The sequence below is a fragment of the Aplidium turbinatum genome, chromosome 1 (genome assembly GCF_918807975.1).
Source record: "Aplidium turbinatum chromosome 1, kaAplTurb1.1, whole genome shotgun sequence".
Lineage (NCBI taxonomy): Eukaryota > Metazoa > Chordata > Ascidiacea > Aplousobranchia > Polyclinidae > Aplidium > Aplidium turbinatum.
In genome coordinates, this window is record NC_137472.1 from 57,336,581 (window position 1) to 57,360,303 (window position 23,723).

General features: G+C 37.4%; 1 protein-coding gene across 1 annotated transcript; it reads right to left on the minus strand.

Annotated features, from left to right (window-relative positions):
- Positions 1-1,888: 1,888 nt before the first annotated feature.
- Positions 1,889-22,458, minus strand: LOC145783702 (septin-7-like). The gene is made up of 12 exons (XM_082595594.1): positions 22,359-22,458; positions 21,652-21,758; positions 20,843-20,943; positions 16,179-16,313; positions 13,304-13,421; positions 12,740-12,832; positions 12,243-12,339; positions 12,061-12,112; positions 10,154-10,270; positions 9,711-9,846; positions 8,994-9,136; positions 1,889-2,124 (listed from the first exon to the last, which is right to left on the minus strand). The coding sequence occupies exons 1-12, from the start codon at positions 22,366-22,368 to the stop codon at positions 2,091-2,093; spliced, it is 1,143 nt and encodes a 380-aa protein (XP_082451720.1). The 5' UTR covers positions 22,369-22,458; the 3' UTR covers positions 1,889-2,090.
- Positions 22,459-23,723: the final 1,265 nt, after the last annotated feature.

The window sequence follows — 23,723 nt, forward strand, 5'->3', positions numbered from 1 at the left end:
ACTAGCGCTGACGCTGTCAATTTTTTTAAAAGCTGACGCAGTAGTTTACGCCGTAAAGTTGTTAGGCAATTCGCGCTGATGCTGACGCCGTCAATTTATTTCATTGACGCGTGGCCTACAGCACTGCCTGGTAGCTACATCTGAGATTGATTCCAGGTCGGGTCAAACATTAGACTTTAAAAACGGTATCGATTGTGTTCTTTCTTGCACGCAGTGAGAATAGGTCGGTTAATTATTTCATCCCTTCGTAAACTAGATATAAAATAAACAATTAGCTCTCTTCGTAAAAGACTTAAGCTTTTATAGAGCGACAAAAATTAAAACCATACCGTTATTACGCTCGACTTAAGATCAAGCGGCGATAGTTCGACTCTCAGAGTGTGCGCTTGAGCAACGTACCTATTTCAGGACTGCATTCATTCAGCGGCACCTAGTGAATGAAATAGCTCACAGACATAAAAACTTTTGCCAATCGGTAACCGCTAACCGGCCCTGCGTCAATGGTTCAAAGTGTGCGAATAACCTAGCAAAGGCTTGTCAGATTGAGGATAAACATTTAGAACCAAACCAAGTAAAATTTCCGCTGTGTTATTGTCTGTGAATTAATTATTCCATCTACCATGTGCTTTTAAATCGGAAGCTATGCTTGAAATGAGTTGATCTTGCTTATTTGTTAATTTTCTGTTCTGCAAGCAACGATCAAGCTGCTAAAAGCGAAACTGAATTTATTGCACAGTTTAGTTAGTTCTTATATAGTTTTTGGTTCTTATATTATTTGGTTCTTATATAGTTTGAATATAGTTTTTTTGTCAGTAGGGATATTTTCCGTAGGCTGTGGATAGTTTTATATAGACCGTATGGATTTTTACCTATTACCAGTAGGACCACATGTTTACTACTCTCGCTCAAGTAGGTAGGTTGTGATACATAGGCTAACTTTAGCCTAGGCTAAAGTTAAGAAACAAATCAGAGAAAAGGCACATTTCATTACTACGTATTTTCCAACTACACTGAAGCAGTCAAATTGAATACTGTACCGCACAATATATCTAAACTCTTTCATTGCTGCTTCCTACGTTTATCATCGGTATCGGTAACACCAGTAACGGTGTAGGCCTGCTTTTGGGAGCTTGAAGTAACCACCGCGTATTCTTTGGATATACGGTATATTTGAAAAGTCCAGGTGCAAAACGACGAAACTACCAAAAGCAACTTTTCGAGTAAACTGAAAATTAAGTTTGAGATTGATCGTTTTGTGACTGAACCCTGTTAAAGCATTATTTTGAGAGATATTGATCGTTTTGCCGCAAAAAAAGCTGCTAGGGAACGTTCAAATATTACGTAACGCCTTCGAGGGGGAGGGGGGGGGGGTTTATGCAAAGCGTTACGTTAGCGTCACATCGGGGGGGAGGGGGTTCAAGCAAAACGTTCCGTAACGCTTTCGAGTACGGAATGGTAGTTTTTTGTGCTGAATTCGTAGTGAAAAAGCGTTACATGGGGGAGGGGGGGATTGAAAAAAGCGTTACGTTGGCGTTACATGGGGGGGGGGGGTCAAAAATTCAGAAAAAAAGCGTTACGTAATATTTGAACGTTCCCCTACCGGTACATAGAACTTTTGATGCTTACACAACTGGAGATGGTAAAATTTAAAAATCACAAATAATGAAGTTTGATCGTTATGCACCTGGACTCTTCATTTATTTTCTTAGACGATTGATTTGGGGCCCGAGGATCTCATTAGTGTCGGACCAAGATTATCTTCTCAACGACCTTTGGCAACACTCTTAGCCTACTCCTTCTTGGGTAAGTTCATCTGTATCTTGAAGTGAGCTAAACACTGCTGCGTCGCCAACTCTGAGCTATGTCAGACAACACTTCGAAGCACCTTGTGTGAAACTATTTACTTTTTTTCATAGTATGTCACAACGAGCTATGCAAACGACATGGCACACTCCAGATTGGAATAGTCTACGTTACGACGCATGGAAGAATACAAAGAAATGAAATGGCGCATGGTATTGAAACAATATCAAAGAAAATATTTGCAAGAAATTGTTTGGCTTCTTTGGATAACTTCATCAATTCAATCTTTATCGTTTTTTCTTCTTCCCGAGGGCCCGAGAGCTGGAGAATTAAAAATTAATAGTTTATAACCAACTACTATGAATAAGTAGCTTTTATTATGCCCACCCCGATAGCTCAACTTGATGGAAACACGATTCCGAAAACAAAGAAGCGGCAAATTGGTTTAACAATAGTTAAAATCCCCCCATCAACAATGGTTCAAATCACAGGGCATCAAGTGAGTTAGCAATCTACCCTATCGACTATTTTGGTGTTAAATTTTTTATAGCCTAAGAATTATATTTCGTCTAAATAAAGCCCGATTAGATTGGTTGAATCTTTATCCTCCAACTGATAAAGCTTCTTTGAAAGATTTATAGCTTATAACTAAAATAAACTAATTTAATTTTAGGACTGCTCCAAACAAAATATTTCGGGATTTCAAAATATTTCGTTTTTAGACAAAATTGTTTTGGCTATCGTACTTTCGCTTCGAAATAATTTTTTAGAAAAAAATTTCGTTTCGGATTTGAAATTATTTCGTTATGCATTTGCAAAGCACAAGAATCTGAAAATGCAAACAGCATAAAAAATTCACACTTTCAGCAGCTCATGCACCTTGCTCTTTAAAAGTTTAATATTGCTCGGCATCTCAAAATAAGGGAATGCAAAATATGCCTTTCTGGTGTAATGGTAGGCTACAGATGTTACCGCGGTCCAAAAGTTACCATGATTGCCAAAATATTTTAGCTTAAGCTCCTTAGAAATTTCTGAACTTTGCTCTTTAAGTGCGCTGACACATCAAAGGGTTGAAACTATTCGACAAATTACAATAACTTAAACAAAAAAATTTAGATTTTTAATGAAATAAGAAACTCAAAACAACGAAAGGGTTTTAAGCCTTCTATTAAGTTACTCCTAATTACGTATCTGTTCAGATAAGAATAGCTTAATTGTTGATCTGACCGTCGGCGTATTTTTAATCTGTAGGCCGTTGCAGCAGATGGAGCGTTACAAACGTGATAGCCTATAGTTAGCATTCTTCTTGTAACATTGCTGAACGTAAATTAAATCAACGTTTCGCCGTCAACAGCGAGGCCTAGCGGTTTAGTGTGGTCATTTCGACTTTGCCATTACTATTTTTTCTTTTTTAATAACCAAACAAGTTCAAAGCAAGAATCAACTCTCTGGCTGAGTGCTAGAAGGCTCACAATGATCGTAGTCAGCTAGTTCGTACGGAAAATTGTTATAAATACTGAGAAGTTTGGGTGTTTATCAGGACAATAATCGTTTCTAGCACTAGTTGCAACGTTCATCTGATGAAAATGAAATAGCGAATGACATAGCCTACAAACTAAAATTTGCAAAGTTATATACTGCAGTATTCGATGTGACGATGCGCATTGTCTTGGTGCACAAAACGTCAGTGAAGCAAAAAATTAACCTGTTCATCGTTGCTTTTACTTTCATCAGATGAACGTTGCAACTAGTGCTAGAAATGAAGAAACTTGTTATGTTCAAAGTGTTTACTGGTCAAAACACTCCATCTGCTGCAGCGAGCTACAGATTACAAATATGCTGTCCGTTGACTACAGTGACAAAAAGGGTGCTTTTTTATGGAATTTAATCAAAAATTAATCGGATAAAACCTACATAAAAAAAAACACCCCTGGGACATAAAGCAACCTCATTTAGTATTGGAAGAAAATTGTAAAACGAAACCTTGGAAAAACATGGAACTCGTCAAGAGGTGAATGACTTTAATAAATTGGTAAGTTTGGAACGAAACAGAGAGGAGCATATTGCCTTTTGGGAATGTAACTGATGAAACCATCTTACAATCAACCATAGACAACGGGTCCTGTTGATGTCCAGTTGTCTGCCCCTCTGTTGTTTCTTTACCGTGACTGCATACTCTCCAACGGAAAGGATAAACTCAAGCGGTAAAACGCCCTCCCCCCCCCCCTACTAGCGAGATGAAATAAGCTTCAAATTGACAAACTAGGTCACACCAGGACCAGGGCATGTACTTTTTAGAAACGGCACGAAAGTCAAGATAAATCGATAAACTATAGCCTGGCCTAGTTTGTCTCGGTGAAAGCAGTTGCGTAGAATAAGGTTGATCGTTGTCTGTTTCAAACCATTTCCAATCGTTTGAAATTACATCACTCAATTTGCATAACAAACTTTCGGGCGAATGATCGCTCAAAGGGTCAGCATCACAATTTCCATTGGAGTATAAGGGTCCGTACTCCGTAGTCTAATTATTAAGCCTACCGAAGCTGATTATGATGATTGCTATAATGCAGCAATCTCAGCTAGCAGGTTTTCATTTTTACATCGCTTCAAGGTCTGGCGACATTAAAACGATTGAAAAATGAACAATTGTCACAAGCTTGGATAGATTACTCACAAACAAACGTTGCTCGTTTATATTCTTACAACGCCGAACAAAAACATGAAGTGTGTGGGAAAGTCGTAAAATCATTGAACTATTCAAAAACAAAAATAGTGAAATAACATTGCTACGTCCGATCATATTCCAGACAACAAATCAGTCGTTTTTTACATTGATTCAACTTCTGCAAACGATGATTCTAGGATGTAAAAAATGACCGATTTCCTGTCTGGGAAGGTTCAGTGCAGAGAATGACAAGAAATTAATGGATAAACGTTTGGGTTTAACACTCACGTTAGTTTATTATGTTGCTTTGAATAACGCTAATTCAATCTTATTAATTTGTCTGTGATATTGCAAAATTACTTCCTTCCCAAAGCTATGTTGACCAGAAATTGTTTTTAGACAAATTTCGCATATGCAAAATTGTCCACCCCGACAGCTCAGTTAGTGAGCACGTGACTTCTGGAAGAAGCTTCAAGATCAAGTGGCGCTGGTTCGACTCTCGGGGTGTGCGCTTGAGCTACGCACGTTAAGGACTGCTACCCATTCAACGGCATCTAATGGATGAAATATTTCCTCGGCAGCAAGACTCCACCAATCAGAAACTTCACTCTGTCAATCTCGGTGATCGGCCCTGCGTTAGTGATTCAAGCCTCTACAAGTAGCCTATTCGAAATTGCAGGATTAAGCTCTCAAAAAAGCTTTCCCAATCCGAGGATAAAGATTCAATCAATCAATTGCAGTGGGGTGAGAATTTATTCGTTTTAGCCTACATTGATTCGAAGCCTGCAGACGTTGAATCAATGTGAAAAGACTGGATTTTGTTAGCAAGAACATCGAAGATCTATTTCAAGGCAATACTCCAAAGCTTAACTTGATCCAGTTGTCTATAGACGTTGAAACAATGCAAAAAGGACCAGGCCAGGTTTGTTAACTGAAAACCGTCCACTGAAACAATCTGCCCTTTTAGCGATATATCAAAAGAACTAAAGTGAAGCATCACTGACAAATATCGTCAGCAGATGTTCAAAGTAAAAGGACGGCTTTTGTAAGCTGGGAACATCCAAAATACCGTACTTTATAAAAAGCGTATAGTGATGGTTTGCTGAAACATCTTGGATACATTTTGTGAAGTGATTAGCAAAGATGGCCCATGCATTGCAGCAGCGGATTAAAAATGTAATAACCAAGAAATAACAAAATTTCTCCTGACAGAAAAATCCATAATTTTTACATTTTACACGTCCGCAGACGTTGAATCAATGTAAAAATGATAGATTATGCTGGCTGGCAACATAGGTGCGCTGCTGGACTACTTAAGCTTTTGCCTCCTTAAGATCACTTTAAATGAGTCCGCTTATTCAGCACTATGGAATGGTGAAATGAAACAAAAAATGGTGATCCCCACAAAGACCAGCAAGAGTGGTTCTTTAACAACCACCTACGGCCAAGACAAGAGCCACGTCAGCATTTATAACTTTTAAACTTTCTTAGCTTTAAGATGGTTAGTCGTCTGTTTCCATGATATTACTCACGCCTATGCGCATTCACACACGATCACTTGTGATTCACCACCGCACGAGAGTGTCAAAAGCTCTCAACAGAATTTACTAAGTTCGAAAGTGAAACAAATCACTGCGGTACACGTGGGATGGCAATTCAGGTCGCTGCCCATCCAACAAATCAGTCACTATTTACAATGTAAAAAATGACTTGATTTGCTGACTGGGTGATGGGGTAAATTCTTTTTTCAATTACAACTCACAACCTTCACATACCAAAATCAGTTCATTTTACATTAACGTTTGCAGACGATGACGACGTTGGTTTAACGTAAAAAGAACCAATTTTACAAGCTGGGTTGCTGTGACTGTAAGAATGCAGTTACCTAGTGTCAGGGTGAAATGACCAAGCCCCATCTGAGGCATCCTAAGCGTCTTGGAGATAAATTTCTCTTCAATAAAACGGGCCTGACTCAAGCACTGTTGCATTGGTTGAGTTCAAAGCACAATTTGACCGCGTTTGAATCGTTATGAGGTTAGTCGCATTCGCTGCAGTGACCAAAGTTACTCGACCGTGACGGAGGAAGAGGCGGACCTTCAGAAGAGCGTTTTGGTCTTTTTCTTCTTGTCCATCGTTCTGTTGCCATGGAAGCGCCGCAAGTGACCAATCAGGAGCGTCAAAGGAAGCCATGCGTGTGCAGCGATGCAGAAAGTTGAAAAAAAGAAATGAAACACCATGAGTGGTAGCGAATTATTTGATGATTAATAGAAGCTCACCCAATTGACAACTTTATGTTGATTAAACGTCTTGTGACGCAGGATTCGAAGAAACTAATAAAATTAAGAAAGTCATTCTGATCAATTACCGTGGAGTCGAAAATCAAACTCCAGTAATTTGTTGATGAACACGCGTGCAACAATATTGCCATGAAAAACATTCTTATCAATTTGACTTGCTTCATGGGCTTGTTGCGGAAAGGAAGCATTTCAACAAAAAGTTAAAGACAAAGAATATTATCCGACAACATTTTTGCTATTTTTGATGAAAATTTTTTTTTTATCTATTATCCGAAACCCAATTTTTTTTAGCTTGACATAACTTCCTTGCAACAAACCCATAAAAGCCACCTGTTAATCACGATACAACTGGGCATTAAAACTAATGGTAAATATATTTATCAAAATGCAAAATACCAGTTAAATGATGGTAACAACATAAGTCAAACGTAACACAAAGCAAGGGAAAAATTTCAAAGCACAAACCATGCAGTTTAGAGCTCAGGTCCAAGAATTTAACCACTGTTGACCGTTCTAAAGCTTTAAACAAAACCAGCCTTATTGCATTATTTTAAGGTTATCAGACGTTGAAACGCAGTAAAAGTAATACTTTATGGCGGGTTAAAATGTTTTTTGAACAGGGACTTGGTATTTGAATAAGAATTTATAACAAATATGTCATAATTCGACCATCGAACTACCCATAGCATAACATACGTCAGACTGATGGGCAAAAGTGGTCATGTCTTGCGCAGGATTGAATACTTTGGGACAAGAAATATTCTAATAATTTACTAAATATCAGAGCGCCATTAATTATTTATTAGCCATTGTATGGACATCATTAGATGACTTGCTATGTGTACTTCCCCCACTTGCAGAGGAAAAAGATAACTTGGAGAAATGAAACTCCACAAGGCAATATTAGATACTTTTCACAAAAATGATAGACCTCAAAATTAAACTAAGGGCCAACACAAAACAAGCCCGACGGTCGAATGAGGCTCACCCCTGGTCAAAATCAACACAAGGGTTTAGTTCTAAAAAACGAAAGAATGTCTCAAACCCAGGAAAGCCCCCCAGCATGCTCGTTATCCACAACCGGCATGCTTACCGTTTAAACCATACGGTGATCAGAAGGAGAAAATCAACAAATTCGTGCCTTTGAAAGCAGGGTACGTGATCGTAATGGCCTGCATTTACGGGCAATTTTTAACAAGCAGGAAGTCGGTAATTTGGATTGATTTTGTAGAAGCAGAAAAAACAGGTTGAGGTAAAAATTAATAAATTTTAGACATCAAGATAGCGCATGGAAAATGTCGACTCCGTTCAATGCTCCCGAGTGCATTTGAAATTGAAAGCGTGATTCTGAATGGTGAGACTGTGTGCATCGTGCGTGGAAGAATGAATGAACACCGACCAAGACACTCAATTTGGTTGGAGATGAGCAAGAACATAGAATTCTTTACTTTCAACCACAAGGTACCAGCAACAAAAACGCGACAGTAAAGGAAAAAAAACTTTGTCAAACTGACTCATTTCCCAGCTTAGAGCAGCAAAACAACAATGCCCTTCTTACACGATATTATTGCTCAAGTGATGTAACTATATATGACGTTTTCTTGAGTGTGAATAAAGCTAGGCAACACAAAATGTTGCACCTTCAGAACTTAAAAAAGCAGTCGGTAACAAAAGTTTTGTAATAAAAACAGAGAGAGACTGTTCACCAGGCATTTTATAATAAAAGTAATTTGCGTTCTTCTGGTGACTATTTACTAGGTTACCTCCTGATGTTAAAGATGATAACTAGCTTTTGTATTTCCGACGTTTCGTCAGTCAGCACGACTGACTTTATCAAGGTGGCTAAAACAGGTTAACACAACCTGTTCAGCAACGATGGCACAACACAAAAACGTACTGATAAAATGAATAAAGTAAGCAGCAAGAATCAGAATTAAAACACGCAACAAGACACCTAGAGGTTAACCTCTAGGTGTCTTGTTGCGTGTTTTAATTCTGATTCTTGCTGCTTACTTTATTCATTTTATCAGTACGTTTTTGTGTTGTGCCATCGTTGCTGAACAGGTTGTGTTAACCTGTTTTAGCCACCTTGATAAAGTCAGTCGTGCTGACTGACGAAACGTCGGAAATACAAAAGCTAGTTATCATCTTTAACATCAGGAGGTAACCTAGTAAATAGTCACCAGAAGAACGCAAATTACTTTTATTTTAAAAGTTTTGTAACTTACTTGTCAGGTTTCTTCTCTTCTAAATGACGCTGCTGCACCGCTTCAAACTCTTGCCTCTCCTTGTCAAACAGGCTTTGCTTCTCCTCCAAAGCCGTGTATTCCGATTGTAGTTTCTTCTTCATTGCTTCATGACGCCGAGAGAGCTGTCAAGATGGCAAGATCATGATGATGATACTGAACTTTTAGCATAAAATAAAAAAGAAAGAAACTTAAAAATTGAAGACGCCAACGGTAAAGAGACGTGGAGGAGTCACTGCAGACAACTGGTCGATCCTGATGTTTCTGGATGAAGACCAGGCTTCTTTGAAGAAACATGGAGATAGAGAATAACGGTAATCGTGTTTCTATTTTGCGCCTAATGCGGCAACATACACTCCAGTATACTGCAATCACAGAAGCAACACAACAGGAAGCAGGGAAGTGACACAAAATGTCATCGAGTTAGCTGATCCCATTATTTTAGCATGCCATCAAGTGTCTTCCCGATACACATCCACCTGCTTTGGAGCGGTGTCGAACCGACGTCCTTTTCGACCGTCGAGCCGCGCACTTTCACCACTGGACCACGCAGCCAACAACAATACTAATGTTTTATTTCAATATTTTAATACTGCTAATAATAATACAACAAAAATGTAACTATGATAGTCCTAATAAAAACAGTGATATTTATTGGAAATTGCATCGAAGAAATATTTCAAATAGAATTTTTCTCACGTCCGCCTCTGAGTCTTGCAACTTTTGTTTCTTCTCCTGGACTTTCATCCGGAAGACCTCCTCCATCTCTAATTCCATTTTTTTCATCTTCTGCATATGCTGGGTCTTCTCTTCTTCCATCTGAGCGAGAGGACTTCTGCAATGTAAAATCCAAACATCAACAAACAGTTGTCGACAGAAAAGTGACACATGTTAGCTTGAAATCGGGCGTCTTATGTTCGAAACCGAGCTGAGTTGTTTATATATTTTTTGTTTTAATCGTTCATATCAAGCAGTAACTGCAGTGTTTATCCTACGAAAAAGTAAAGAACACACAACGACTTAACATTATAAATATCACACGCAAAAATTCAAAAATACAATATGCACTAGCAAAAAAAGAAGATAAGGCAATATGCATTCAGAATAGGGATATACTGTAATGTGCAGCTAAACAAACTTACTTAGTTTGTGTCTTTGATCTTCCGTCCGTTACCGTGGTAACCCCACTCAACTTCTTACTCCTGTAATTCTCATAATGGACGTTGTTGGTGACATCCTTCAGATCCTGCATGTGGGTCCTGAAAGAAGAGGTGATGTTGCAAGGAAAGTGTGGAATTTGGAGGAAGTTGTTACTTATACTGTTAATCTTAATAATATAGTGTCGAGAGAGAGTTCGCTTTTTGGTACCAGACAGGCAAGGCGCAACAACACAACAGGGTTGAGTAACATAAAAGTAAATGTGAAGAAAGGCACCCCAGGCACCTGCTGGTTTTGTTGGCTCTTTCTTTCCACAAAGATAAGAGTTAAACTGACTGGTAAAGCGGCGGTCGATTACTCAAGTGGCAAGAATACGGTGCGATACTGATGAGCCCAGCCTCATGGGCGAAACACGTGTCTATCGCTGTCTATTCGATGCTACAATCGGCTGCCAAAATAACTTAAACATAAAAGTAAATTTTACACATTTACAAATAGTTTTAGCAGTCGAACCCTCACCAGAAATCTGAAAATGTCTGCAAAAAATGCAATAAATTTCAATTCTTTGAACGTTAATGTTGCAATTTATAAAGCGTTTCGACGTTGAAACGATGTTAAAATGTCAACGTCTGTTTGTTGGAATGATACAAACACTGGTTGTTTGCTAAGGGGTGAGGTGAGATCGACAAACGTCAGAATATAAGCCAGTGGTTCCCAAAGTGGGCGCCAGCGCCCCCCTGGGGGCGTTTGCGACTATAAAGGGGGCGCTAGCTATAAAGTGGGCGATTGGGGGGCGCTGAGAGTAAATCGGGGCAGTTACAAGAAGAGGATTGCAAAGCGTTTTTTTTTAATGCAATTATGTTGGCAACGTCGCTTCGCAGTGCCTTACAAATTTGTTGAGGTCGTAACGCATGACTTACTTTAAAGCACTGCGATTACGCAAATCCAATTTTTTGAGCGCTTACTGCTCCACACCGAAGTACGATGGCTTTCTAAGGGAAATTTCCTTGCACGATTTTATTCGCTGTTTGGAACTGTCGTGGAATTTCTACAGAGTTGCGACCCTGGCCTTGCTAATGACCTCCTGGTTGTGAGAAATGATATCACCTACTTGTCTATTTTCCTAGTTTAATGAATTGAATTTATCCCTTCATGGTAACGAAGTAAATCTAATCAAGGTGAAATCGGCACTGTCTGGGTTAAGTAATAAGCTCGTGTTGTATCAGCAAAATTTAGCTAGACGAGAAGTTTTCCAATTCTCAAGCTTGCATCAACTTGATAGCAGTGACAGAGGCATATTTGATGTTGATGTAGAGACGTACAGCAATCATCTTCAAGAAGTACACAAAGGCATGGGAATTCAATTCCAGGATATATTCCAGTTACAAACCCTGACTGGATAATCGACCCATTCTGTGATATTTCCGAACATGAAATTCTTGAGATGGAACTGATAACATTGCAAAGCAATTTTGCACTCAAACCGAAGTTCAATATCTCGCATCAGTCGTTCTAGCTACAGAACCAAATCAAAAAGAAATACCCTCAGGTGGAATCGGGTCAAAGTTTTTATTATAGCCTTTTTCAGCTCATACTTGGTGGAGCGCTTTCAGTGCCGTGACAACGCTTCTGAATAACAAAAGAAACCGTCTTGACATAGTTAGACGGGAAGACTTAAGATTGTTCCTATCCAAACTGGAACGATATCAAGAGGCTGATGACATTGCACCAACCTCATCTGTCTCATTAGAGTTGGACTTTAAGTTGTGGAAAACAACTTTGGTTTTACTTTTTTTGTCGAGGGGGCGTTTGATACTCTGCTCGTTGTCCAGGGGGGCGCTTATACAAAAAAGTTTGGGAAACACTGATATAAGCGAACCTATTTTCTTACCTTATCAACATGTTTCTGAGAACCGTGAAGTCGCAGTGGTCGATGTTTTCCACTAAAAAAAGCAACAGTAAAAGTCACTATACGTGCCGAGAAAAATAATTCATGATGTGAAATGATCGAACAGCGCAGAAGAACAAGATCTTACAAAGCATGTTCCACAGTTCGAATGCACATATAGTTACCTTCAGCCACACCCCACGGATACTGGCGGCCTCTCACTTTTCTTCCATTCACTTCAAGCACTGCGTTACTGCCAACAACTGCGAACGGGACTCGGCTCTACACAAACGGTAGTTAGTTAGGATTTTACACCGTTTCTACCACTTACAAAATTGCTTTTTGTATGTTGTGATTATTCACAAAACGTGGTCTGTACTCCTTTTTTATGAAAAGCAATACATTTTTAAGTGGAACGAAAAATATTAGCTCGTTCAAATAAAAAAAAATGCAAAAATAGAGTTCACTTCAAAAATAGCCTTCGGTTCAACTGTTGTTGCTATATTTCGACGTTAAGCAACGCAACGTTAATAAACAATAAATTAATCAAAAAAATCATTGAATTTCCGTAATAGTTTAAAAAATATAACATCGCCAATCGCCATATTTAACACTAATGTAAGCATGGATGAGACCTAGCAACACGAAATTCAACTTCGATGAGTCTTAACGCGGGCCTCACCTTTAATTTTCTGTTCAATCTGTTTTCCTCTTCATCTTCACAGTCAGGAAACTCGTACAACTGGATGCTGTGCTCTCGAATGTCTTTCATGATCTGTCAGCATCCAGATATTGAAAGGTAGGAAACAAGCGTGTGCAGAAAATATTGACAGACGTTGAATCAATGTTAAAATAAACTGATTTTATAGTTTAAAAATCTTGTCAAATAAATTTCTTCCAACGCATTTCACACCATTTATCGATCTGGATAATAGCAACTCGACAATCTCGCTGAAGCGATGATATTCAACGAAGCCAAGTAGGTCGGATCAAAAAGAATAACAAAATGTAAAAATAGAAGCAGTTGAAACTAAGAGATACTTTCTCGCAAGCAAAGCACTCCAATAGCACGACATGTCCAGTGGCAGTTATAGAAGACGTTAAACAGCACATTTAACATGGGTTGGCTGTAGTTTCCAGCGTCATACAAGTGCTCCCACTATTCAGTTATGCAACCGTTTAATTACCATCTAACTACGTTATATCAACGTTAACGTTGCATCAATCCTCAACCAATTGATGTCACCTGCTTTTTGAACCGGAGGCACTCGTCAGAGGTCATCGTGTCGGCCTTGGCGATCAGAGGAATGATGTTGACCTTATCATGGAGGTTCTTCATGAACTCGATATCTAGAGGCTTTAGGCTGTGCACAATCACACGTATCAGAATCACATCATGCATCAATCATCATTCATCATGTATCTCATCATGCATCACATGTATCACCACATGTCAGGAGTTGACTTAGTTGTAAACATATTTAATATTTATCCTCTGACCGAAAAAGCCTCTTCAGATGCTACACCTCGGCAGTTTCGCAAACTTATTGTAATTGCAATGATATCAAAAGTGACCATGTAGTCAGGTAGAGCTGACGCCAGGAAGATCGCCCCTTCTCAACAGTAAAACCAACTGATAGATGAATGCACAAAATCCAATGGCCAAAAGTAAACTTACATTCTCTATTTTCAATTTATAAATCGCTGCACTGGGCATAACGGAACACAATGGAGCAAAATAAACTTTTAAGTAACAAAGCAGCTCGTCGTATGGCTGCAGCGTTCCTGTAACTGCTCATTGGTTTAATTACAGAGTGCAGCTGGAGTAAAGTGAAACTCAACAACAACAACACGCCCAACGTTGGTTATTTGGGCATAGTTGCTAGTGTCGTGGTAATTCATCTGTGTCACTGTGTGTAGCCTTAGGCATTAGCTTCTCAGTGAACAAAAATTGCTCTTTTTATATCATCTGACGATGGTGAAACGACGTAGAGTAACTTTTACAAGCTTAGTTTCAGTTTGCAAAGTTGTAGTTCACAAAACAGCATAATCAGATTTCACAGTGAGGAATGCTTTATAGAATTATTTTGAATTTTCGAGATTAACGCAACCCAACTGATTCCATTAAACGGACTTAGTCTAAAAAGAAAAGTCACGGCCTTTTATTAATTCAACATAACGTCAATGTTATTTTGGGATTATGATGTTTGAACTTTGATCATAAAGCAAGAGGGTTGGTGTTAACATCTCAAACAATGTGATGTTTGAGAGTTTAACTAATCCGATGTTGATTTATCGCATCTGATTGATTGAATCTTTATCTTCGGACTGGGAAAGCTTCTTTGAGAGCTCAACCCTAGCAGCTCCGCATACTTGTAAAGGCTTTGAATCACTGACGCAGGCCCGGTCACCGAGATTGACAGAGTGAAGTTTCCGATTGTGGAAGTGTTGTTGCCGGGGAATTATTCCATCCATTAGATGCCGCTGAATGGAGAGCAGTCCTTAACGTGCGTTGCTCAAGCGCACACCACGAGAGACGAACCAGTGTCGCCTGATCTTGAAGCTTCTTCGTTCGTAAAGTGACGCGCAAACCAACTGAGCAGTCTGAGCCATCTGGAATACTTAATCCAGAAATGCTTTGATCATGCTACCTTTCATAATCCAGAATAAGGCTATTCAAAACAAATTCTTTGAAAAACTACTTCAACATTTTTAAATGTTGTTTTTCCTTCAGATTAAATTAAGGCTCTCAGTGAAAAACTTCGTTTAGTTTCGTTACAAAATCTAAGCCGTTTCGTTTCAATGTACGATATGTTGGAAACGAAATCAAAAACACACCAACATCTTAGAAAGCGCCATGAAGTTCAAAGTAGATAGACTTACCCAGGCAGCAAATCAACCGTTTTTTACATTGGTGCAACGTCTGCAGACATTCAATCAATGTAAAAAAATGATTGATTTGCTGTCTGGATTGCGTCATGTTCTTTGAAGGCTGCCCGGTCAGCGAAATTTTTTTCCCACGAACTTTTCGTCTCATTTGAATACTTCTGTAAGTGTAGCCATTATGGTTACCGCGAGGCGCGCGTAACTGTTTTTACCGATTTTTGCCCTCACAGCAGCCGATTTTCGCCCTCCAAGTCCAAATCTAAACATTAAATTTAAAAAAAAAAACGCAGCTTGGAGACACACATAGTCTAGTAAAATTTAAAAAAGTTGAGAAAAGAAATTGATTCTGGTCACTAGTCTAAAAGTAAGATTTTCCGAATTGATTAAGAATTAACCCTAACCCTAAAAATTAACCCTAACCTTCCTTTGTTGAAAATCTTTTGTGCACCGCAAAAATTAATGTAAAGAAAAAAAATGACTTCGATGGGCGTCGAACCGATGTCCTCACGAACATAAGGCAAAAGACGAAACCACTGAACCAAACACGCCAACGAAAAACTTTTGCATTCACAATGTATAAATACAAACTCTATGCGAAGTAACAAAAGTTTGTGGGAAAAAATTTTGCGACCGGTCATCCAAGTTTACGAGCGATCAAAACAAAAAACGTGGTAACAAATTTTCGATGCGAAACGTCGTTTTGACGCTGAGTTTGTTTGGTTTGCCCTCTTTTGGGTACATGTCGAATGGCTTTTCAAATTTTAAGTTTTGTTTCAACCAACAAAAAACTTGGTTCAAGCATCCGTAATCCAGAACAACCTCACCAACAACAACCCATCACTTAACGCATGGTCAGTCAACCATCCATTGCTCACCGAAAATGCGATAAATGCAACCTTCAATCATAAAAAAGGTGTCCGACGTTTTCTTCGTAAACAGTTCTTCGTAAAACAATTCTTCGTAAAGCATTTATTCGTGCATGCAATGGAGATTTGATGTATACGAAGAAATGCTTTACGAAAAATTCTTTTACGGATTTCATTTCACCAACAACTGTTTACGAACAATTGTTTTACGAAGAATTGCTTACGAAGAATTGCTTTACGAAGAATTGTGTACGAAGAATTCGCCTATAACCCATAAAAAATAACACTTCCAAACTTCAAATGCAAAAGTTGTTGTGGTTTGTTATATCATAAACTACTAAGAATAATTGAACAAAATAAAAAGATTACCCGTGTCCTGTGGGGGCAATGAAGTAGAGACAGCAATGCACTCTGTTGTCTGCAATCTTTGTTCGGGTGATTCTGGACTCGGCGTTCAAGTAATCTTCAAATTTACTTTCGATATGGCTGATAACTGGCTGCCAGCTGCGGATGTTCGATACAAACAGGGTTAAAAATTAAAATCAGTTGACTGATGCACGTTTTCAAAGCAGCACGCATTGGTTTGAGAAGCTGGTTAATTCTCAATCAACTTTTACAAAGCTGACAACGCATCGCTACTTCTACACAGTCCCACAGCACCTGTGTGATAAATAAAGCTACCAAAGCAGGTCTGGTTCATAAACATAGCAATGCTCAATATGGGTCTATGTGTTTGAAAAATTTATAAAATTGCTAGAAAAAAGCAGGGCGTAGTTTTGAATTCAATCACTTCTGCATGAATTAGTCGAAAAATAGGAAATAAAATTTGAAAGGAAATGCTTGATTGGCAATGTAAATGTAATACAGTGAAAGAGAACAGGTTCACCTTTCGATAACGTTGTTATAAATTATAATGTTAACTGCGGTTGTCTGTCAACATTTCATTTCTTCTTGAATTTGAAAAAAACAAACTTAAAACTAAGAATTACCATGTATTTTATTGCTTTGACTGGTCCTGTTGGGTTGTTGGGGTCATTAAGAATTACAACTTCACTCATTTAGACTATAAATAACAGCCCATCTGACATACATTGGCCCTGTTACATCAGCTCAATGTCTGGCAACGTTGGGACGAGGTAAACCTACAATTTTTGTTGAAAAAACAACTCGTCGTAAAATTTGTTACAAGAGTTGATATGTTCAAACTTTTTCAACCATACAGCTATAAAAAGCAAACGACCAAGAACTATAAGTTCATTGAAGATTTTAAAGAAAAGAAAGACTTGATCTGGCGCCACAGAAGCAGCAAAAAACAAACCCGTGAATATGCAGCATATTCTCAGGTTAAACTCAGTGGCATGTGCAATTGTGCATGAATGCGTAAGTCACCGCCCTCAAAATTCCAAGCAATTATCCGAACGTATCACATACCAAACCTGTGCGTCATAATGCTGTCACGCTATGTGAGCAACAAGCAAGATCTCAAACCCGAGCTGGTGTTCTGTAGCTGATGCTGGGAAGAAAATATGCCTCGCATATTGCAGTTTTCAACTCAAAACAAAATTCTGTTACAAATAGTCAAAAAAGAATTGAAACATATTGAAGACATGGCCAAAATTCATTATAAGGTCACTGATGGAAGGAAAAATCAATAAAAAAAAATAAACAAAAGAGGACCAAGAATGATTTGAACATTGAACAACAAACATGACAAAATCGACAAATTTAAATTATGAATGTGTTGTACAAAAAGCTCATGGTCGTAAACGATAGCGCATTGCCTTCCAACCTTCAACCAATAATAATATGAAAGCGAACGTACTAGAGATGAAGCAGACGCTAGTAACAGTCTTTTTATGTTGAATCAACGTCTACAGACAAATGTAGAGATAACGAGATAGCCACACCCCTCTAGCATCAGCAGATAGACTGAAATTTGCGGCGCAAAATGATTTTGATGAATGGTTTTTAAACCAGCAAACCAGTCTTTTCCTTACATTGGTTCAATGTCTGCAAATGTTAAATCAATGTAAAAAAGACTGATTTGCTGTTTGGGGCGTGGTGTCGAAAGGCATTTTTACTGTTGGTAAACAATGAACCTAAGAAAACAAAACTATCAATATGACAAGCTTGCTAATTGCCGGTGTATTTTTCTTTCTGTCCTTTTAGCAGAAAGCCGCAAAACCTTGCAATAAAAAGTTTCAAGGTCCAATCAAGCATCCAGCCCTTTTCTGTGGTACTTAAATGTCTGCAAGCTTTGAATAAATGCAAAAAGGTACTGTCCAGACAGAAAAACCCGTCATTTTTACATTGATTCAACGTCTGCAGTTGAATCAATGTAAAAATGGCGGATTATGCTGTTTGGGGATTTGCTACAAAGAGTGAGGATTTTTCTGAGCAGCTTTCCATTAACACATGCGTGGTAACGTGATTGTCCATTACTGCGACAAAAACAAGCCAAAAATCATAATCTGAAAATCTGCCATTACATTAAAATGACGTCATCAGATCAATATGGTATTACTATTGACCGACTTTCTAAAAAGCTGTCTGCAGACGTTAAAAAAACTAATTTGCTGGTTGGAAAAAACAACAGACAGAACCTTCGCAATCTAAGTGTCAAAAAAATGAACAGCAATAGCCATGATAGCAATCACAAAACCTTTACTGATGACTGTGATGAGTAATGACCAGCATATTTCAGTTACGTTTGAGTCAGATCTTCTTCTAGAAGCCATGTTTGGGTCATAGCAATTGCCATGGTTGACGGTGGTAACCAATTGTTGATTAGTTTGTGATTCGATGTTGCGAGTGTCGTTTAAAGATTGTATGATGCATACTTTGGTACTGAAAGTATGTTGCAGGCTACTAATACAACGTCATAGTTTAGATCAAAATGAAGGATCTTCGGGTAGCTAATGGTTCTCAATAACATCGATGAAACGCCACAGGTTTTCATAACATGGTAGTAAAAAAAGTACCTGATTCCAATTTCAACCTTGTAAGGGACAGGCTACAGTGACGTCATGAATAACGTTTTTAATGAGATTTTACTTAGAACGGTAAATCGCATGCACGAGAAACAGTAAAATTAAACAAACCAAATTCATAATATCTCATAAGCCTTTTCAAGAAATTATGACTTCACAGAACTTTTGCAAGCATGCGCATCAGAACCAGATCGTGTGTTGGTAAATATTCGGTAACTAATTAGTAATTAGTAAAACGCGTCTAAATGTTAAACCTAAATTATACTATTTCAAATAGACGTAGCGGATATTGATGACGTCACAAAAACGTTCTAGCACAGCAGATGGATGAGCGTTGTCGTGAAGATTTCAATTCTACCTGGAACCGCGTTTTTTTTGTTAAAAAAGCCAAATTTCACATAATTGCCCACAACGGTAAAAAACGTTTGATGCCCATTCGTTTACAGAAAGAGGTGGAAATATGGAAAAATAATTATATCTTCATTGCTAAAAGAGTTTTTAGAATACAATTCAACGTTGCCGCGTTACAAAATCAATGTAAATAAAGATTTTGTTCGATTGGATTAGAAAACCATAACACAGGCTAAGCTTCAAAGTTAAGAAAACACTGAGCCACTCATCTTAAAACAACAAGCCAAGCAGACGGGGTCTCAAGAGAATTACCATTAGCAATCGATTGAAGCACACAATCAATATGATACTCAGCAGTGGCAACAAAAGAACTGAACCTGATTGAAACACTAACTAGAAGCAGCGAGTATTGTTCTCAAAAACAAAAGGAAAACCTATGGAACAAAAATGAAAATTCAAAGTAGCTTACCTTTTCAAGAAAAATTTAAAAAACAAAGAAAATTTTTTACTTTTATTTTAAGACTTTTTCAACAAAAACTTAATGAAAACTATTAAAGAAAAACAAGACTATACTAACAATAAAATAACCTGATGAAATATAAAAGGGAGCAAATGTACCCAAGATTGTTACGGGTTTATAATAAGTACAAACCGCAGCAAAGTAATTTTCAAAGTGTTTGAAATGGTTTTCTGTGCAGCAGTATTATACATTCTCTAGCATTTTTTTAATTAAACAATGCAAATCAGCTTTTTTAAAGTTAAGGAAAAGGTTAGATGTGTAGCCGAAAACGTTTATAAATTGTGTTTATCCTTATATCATGCTAGAAGCCGTGTTGTTGCTTGGTTTCATTCCTTATTGTTCAAAATTTAGAAACACATCTTTGCCAGATTACATATTGGTATGCTGTGGAGAATTGCACAAAACTACATTGTCTGCTACAAACCTCCTGCTAAAATGACCTGTTGCTAAAAGAGCAACCAAGGAAAGCATCTCAAATGAAATCTCATTGCAAGGAGACGTCAATTCAATGTTTACTTTATGTTACAAAACAAAGAAAAGTACAAACACTGGCATAATCGCAGCGCTCGCTTAGCGAAGGGCAGTGTTCCAGTAGGCACGCCAAATTTTTGCGCAGAGTTTCAACAGAAATATATCCGTAGCTTTCCCAACTTCCTATACATCAGCAAGTCAATGCATGGTAGTGGTCCGTAAATTTTTGTAACACTCTGATGGAGGGATTGCACTATAATTAATTAATTAAACGTGAAGGCAGACATTCAAGCCAAAAACGTTCTTTGAATCCAGTTTAAAAGGTTTACAGTGCAAAAAATGTATCTTAAACCAATACTGCATTGTCTTGTTGTTTCATTTAGACAAGATATTCATAGTCGATATCTTGGCTCTTGATATGTCAAACTTGCGTCATGTATCAAATTATAAAAATAGTACTTTTTCCAACAGCGAAAAGTAAACTTAGCGGCACCAATGCACGACAGAGCGAGCCTGAATATTTATGAAATTTAAGAACCACGATTCTATGAACTGTCAAAATCGTTTACTCTATTTAGTCTACATTTTAATTCGTAAATCTTACGTATATTATTTATAATTAGAAGACAGTCTGTCCGCACATGGAGCGGGATTTCCCTAGCCAGCCTGAATAAGAGATGATTGCAGTAGCAAGTACTCACCAGCTGCTGTTATCGACCGCATCTCCGAACCCAGGGGTGTCGTCCACTGTAAGACGGAGGGAGACACCATTTTCTTTAACCAAAACTTTGGTCGTTTCAACCTTGAATGCAAGTACTGTATATATCAATCAATGGATGCTTCAATTATGGTTGTGTTATACTATTTCAAACGTACAAACTTTGACGAGATTTACCGATGAGCTTAGAAGTTCCACTACGAAAGAAAATCATAACTAGGGTAAATTTTCTGAAGGAATATGAATAAAACCTATAGAATAAACGCTTAGATTATGATCTAACAATAGCTGGAAAAGTAGGTTATTGATATATACGAAATTTGAAGACATTTAACTATGATAAAAAGTTGGAAAAAAATGAAAAAAACGTAAAGCTGACAAACCCGGGCTCATATTACCCCAACCAGAAAAAACAAATCCTCCTTTACATTGATTCAATGTATTCTTAGAAATAAGATTAAGCTAGGCAGCAAAAACCATATACAGATGTTGCATCAATGTAAAAAAATGACTTTTGTTCTCTGGGAGTCATGGCTTCTCAGATATATAACCAGTTCAAAAACGACAAGCCATTCCATGTTGGTTCTCCAAACTGTATTATATTATACAGTTGCATTCGCAAGACAAAAAGCAAAGCTTTACTGTTGTGTGGTGTTGGTGTGATGAGACCCCAAAGAGAGCCATGGTTTCTTTTCGTGGTTTTTCCGATTAAAGTTATTGTAAATTGATAAATCCATGATCACTGTCCAATCGTAATCTATGTGGTTGGTTATCAAATTATTTTCAACTAACTTTTATTGTCTTTTTGATCCTCTTTGACGGACCGGGGTATTCTTTGGAATATAGATCAGATAAAAACAATGAATTGATGAGGGTTGACTTGCCCAGACCGGATTCACCTGGAAGAAAGTTTTGAGGATACTGAATAGTGAACAACTGAACAGTGACCATGTGTTTAGTACAGTTGATTTATCAGCAAGCATTAATAAAAAGAATAACATCTTGATATATCAATGGATAAAAAATCGAAACTACAAAAAAAGTTCCATTTAGTTTGAAAGAAGGGCTTGGCAAGTGCAGGAGAATATAATTCCACTTTTCGTACTTGTACACGAAAGCTATCAAATCAAAATTGAAGTGCCCATGACACTGTTGATTGTTGAAGTGTTAAACATAGTCATTAGTCATTAAATCACTTTGAACAACGTAAGTTGACATTTTCAATAACGTTTTTAATTTTAATGATAAAAGGTAGCCTAATGACACTTAAACGATACAAATGATTAAATGAACCACCAGTCCAGCATTTTTCATATCCTTGATCCTGTGCCACCCTTGAAGACAAAAGTCAGTACAAAAACTCGTAGAGTTTTATCGAATGTCAGCTTTTTTAGCTTGGCTGTTTTGAACGTCATGAAACCATTGCAACCAATATCGCTGCAAAAATATGTCTAGTGCTTTCTAAACTTGACAAAAACAATAGCAATCGCAGTACTCACCTACAACCATTAAAGTGAATTCAAAACCTTGTTTGACAGACTTTCTGTAAAGTTGGTTTGGAAGATTGGCAAATCCAACATAACTGTCTAATGCCTTTGGCTGTTGCTAAATATATAGATACAAATTAATTTATAAAATGATTTTATCATGCAGGTGCAGGTGCTTGTTTATTACTAACAAAATAGAACTCTTTTAATTGGTTTAAACATTTCTTGATATTATTCCTGACAAGGACAGCATGATGTGTCCAAAATGCTCGATGTTAATTTCTCTTTTAAAAGGTATTTTTTTGTGAATGTTTAAAAATAATATGTTCAACTAGTGATGGGTGGTTGGCTTTATAGATTTGGTGCTCAAAAATTATTTTTATATTTTATTTAAGCATATTGGCAGTTGACTAAGAAAAGAATTCAGTATGCATATCTACTAATTTCTAAGACACCATAAAATTAAAATACTTACAGCTGTAGATCATTGTTAATTCATTGCAGTATGCAGTTTGAAGAACATGAAAATAATGCAAAAGAATACAATGTCAACAAAGCTTTGTAAAAGTAATAGGCAAGGTCCACATTTGACTTCACATTGTTACTATAAACATGAATCGATAGTAAAATTCAGGTATGACATATAGGATTTCTTAAAACATGACAATAAATTCTTGAAATTTTGACATAAAAATTATATATATTATAATATACTTGAAGCATATTTTTAAACTTTTATCACAATTGATGAAAAATCAAAATGTTTATTGAATAATAAAACATGATATTGCAAAGGTATTTGCATTCAACTAATAAACTTGTAAAATGGCTTGGCACATTTAACGTTTTTGTGAAAAACAAATGTACCATAGCTTTAAATATATGTATGTATATGGTATATATATCAAAAATTTTATGCTTGTGTTATTTTTACAGAAGATTTTTACCCAACTACAGTGAAAGCAGTTTTGATTCCATTATTTTTACTATTGTATTGTAGCCAATATTGCCTTGTCTCAAAGTGGTAAAACTAGGGGGACAGCAGGACTAGTTATCGGGACTCTCATAGACCATTAAATTATTAAAGTCAAATTCAACTTAGTTTATACTGAAACAACTCACCCATATCTCCTCTTCCACTGTGCAACACCATGGGGGTACAAAAACTAAAAAAATCAAATTACTGCACGCTTATACTAAGATATCGCAGACTATTTGAAGAAAGTGAATGAGTTCTAACACGTTTCAAACAAATCCAAGTTGTTGTCATAAGATTTTATTGAATCTTTTTTAGCAGTATGGAATGGACTATGGCATGTACGTTTTCACACAGCAGTTGACACAAATTTTCTTTAAAACAAGTGCACTATTTCTAAA

What these genes read in the sequence shown, in the direction of transcription:
- LOC145783702 (XM_082595594.1), bottom strand. An exon ending in GCGGTCGATAACAGCAGCTG is followed by an intron (nt 16,314 to 20,842) that starts GTGAGTACTTGC and finishes GAACATCCGCAG; the next exon opens with CTGGCAGCCAGTTATCAGCC. An exon ending in GAAGAGAAGAAACCTGACAA is followed by an intron (nt 2,125 to 8,993) that starts GTAAGTTACAAA and finishes TTAATTCTCCAG; the next exon opens with CTCTCGGGCCCTCGGGAAGA.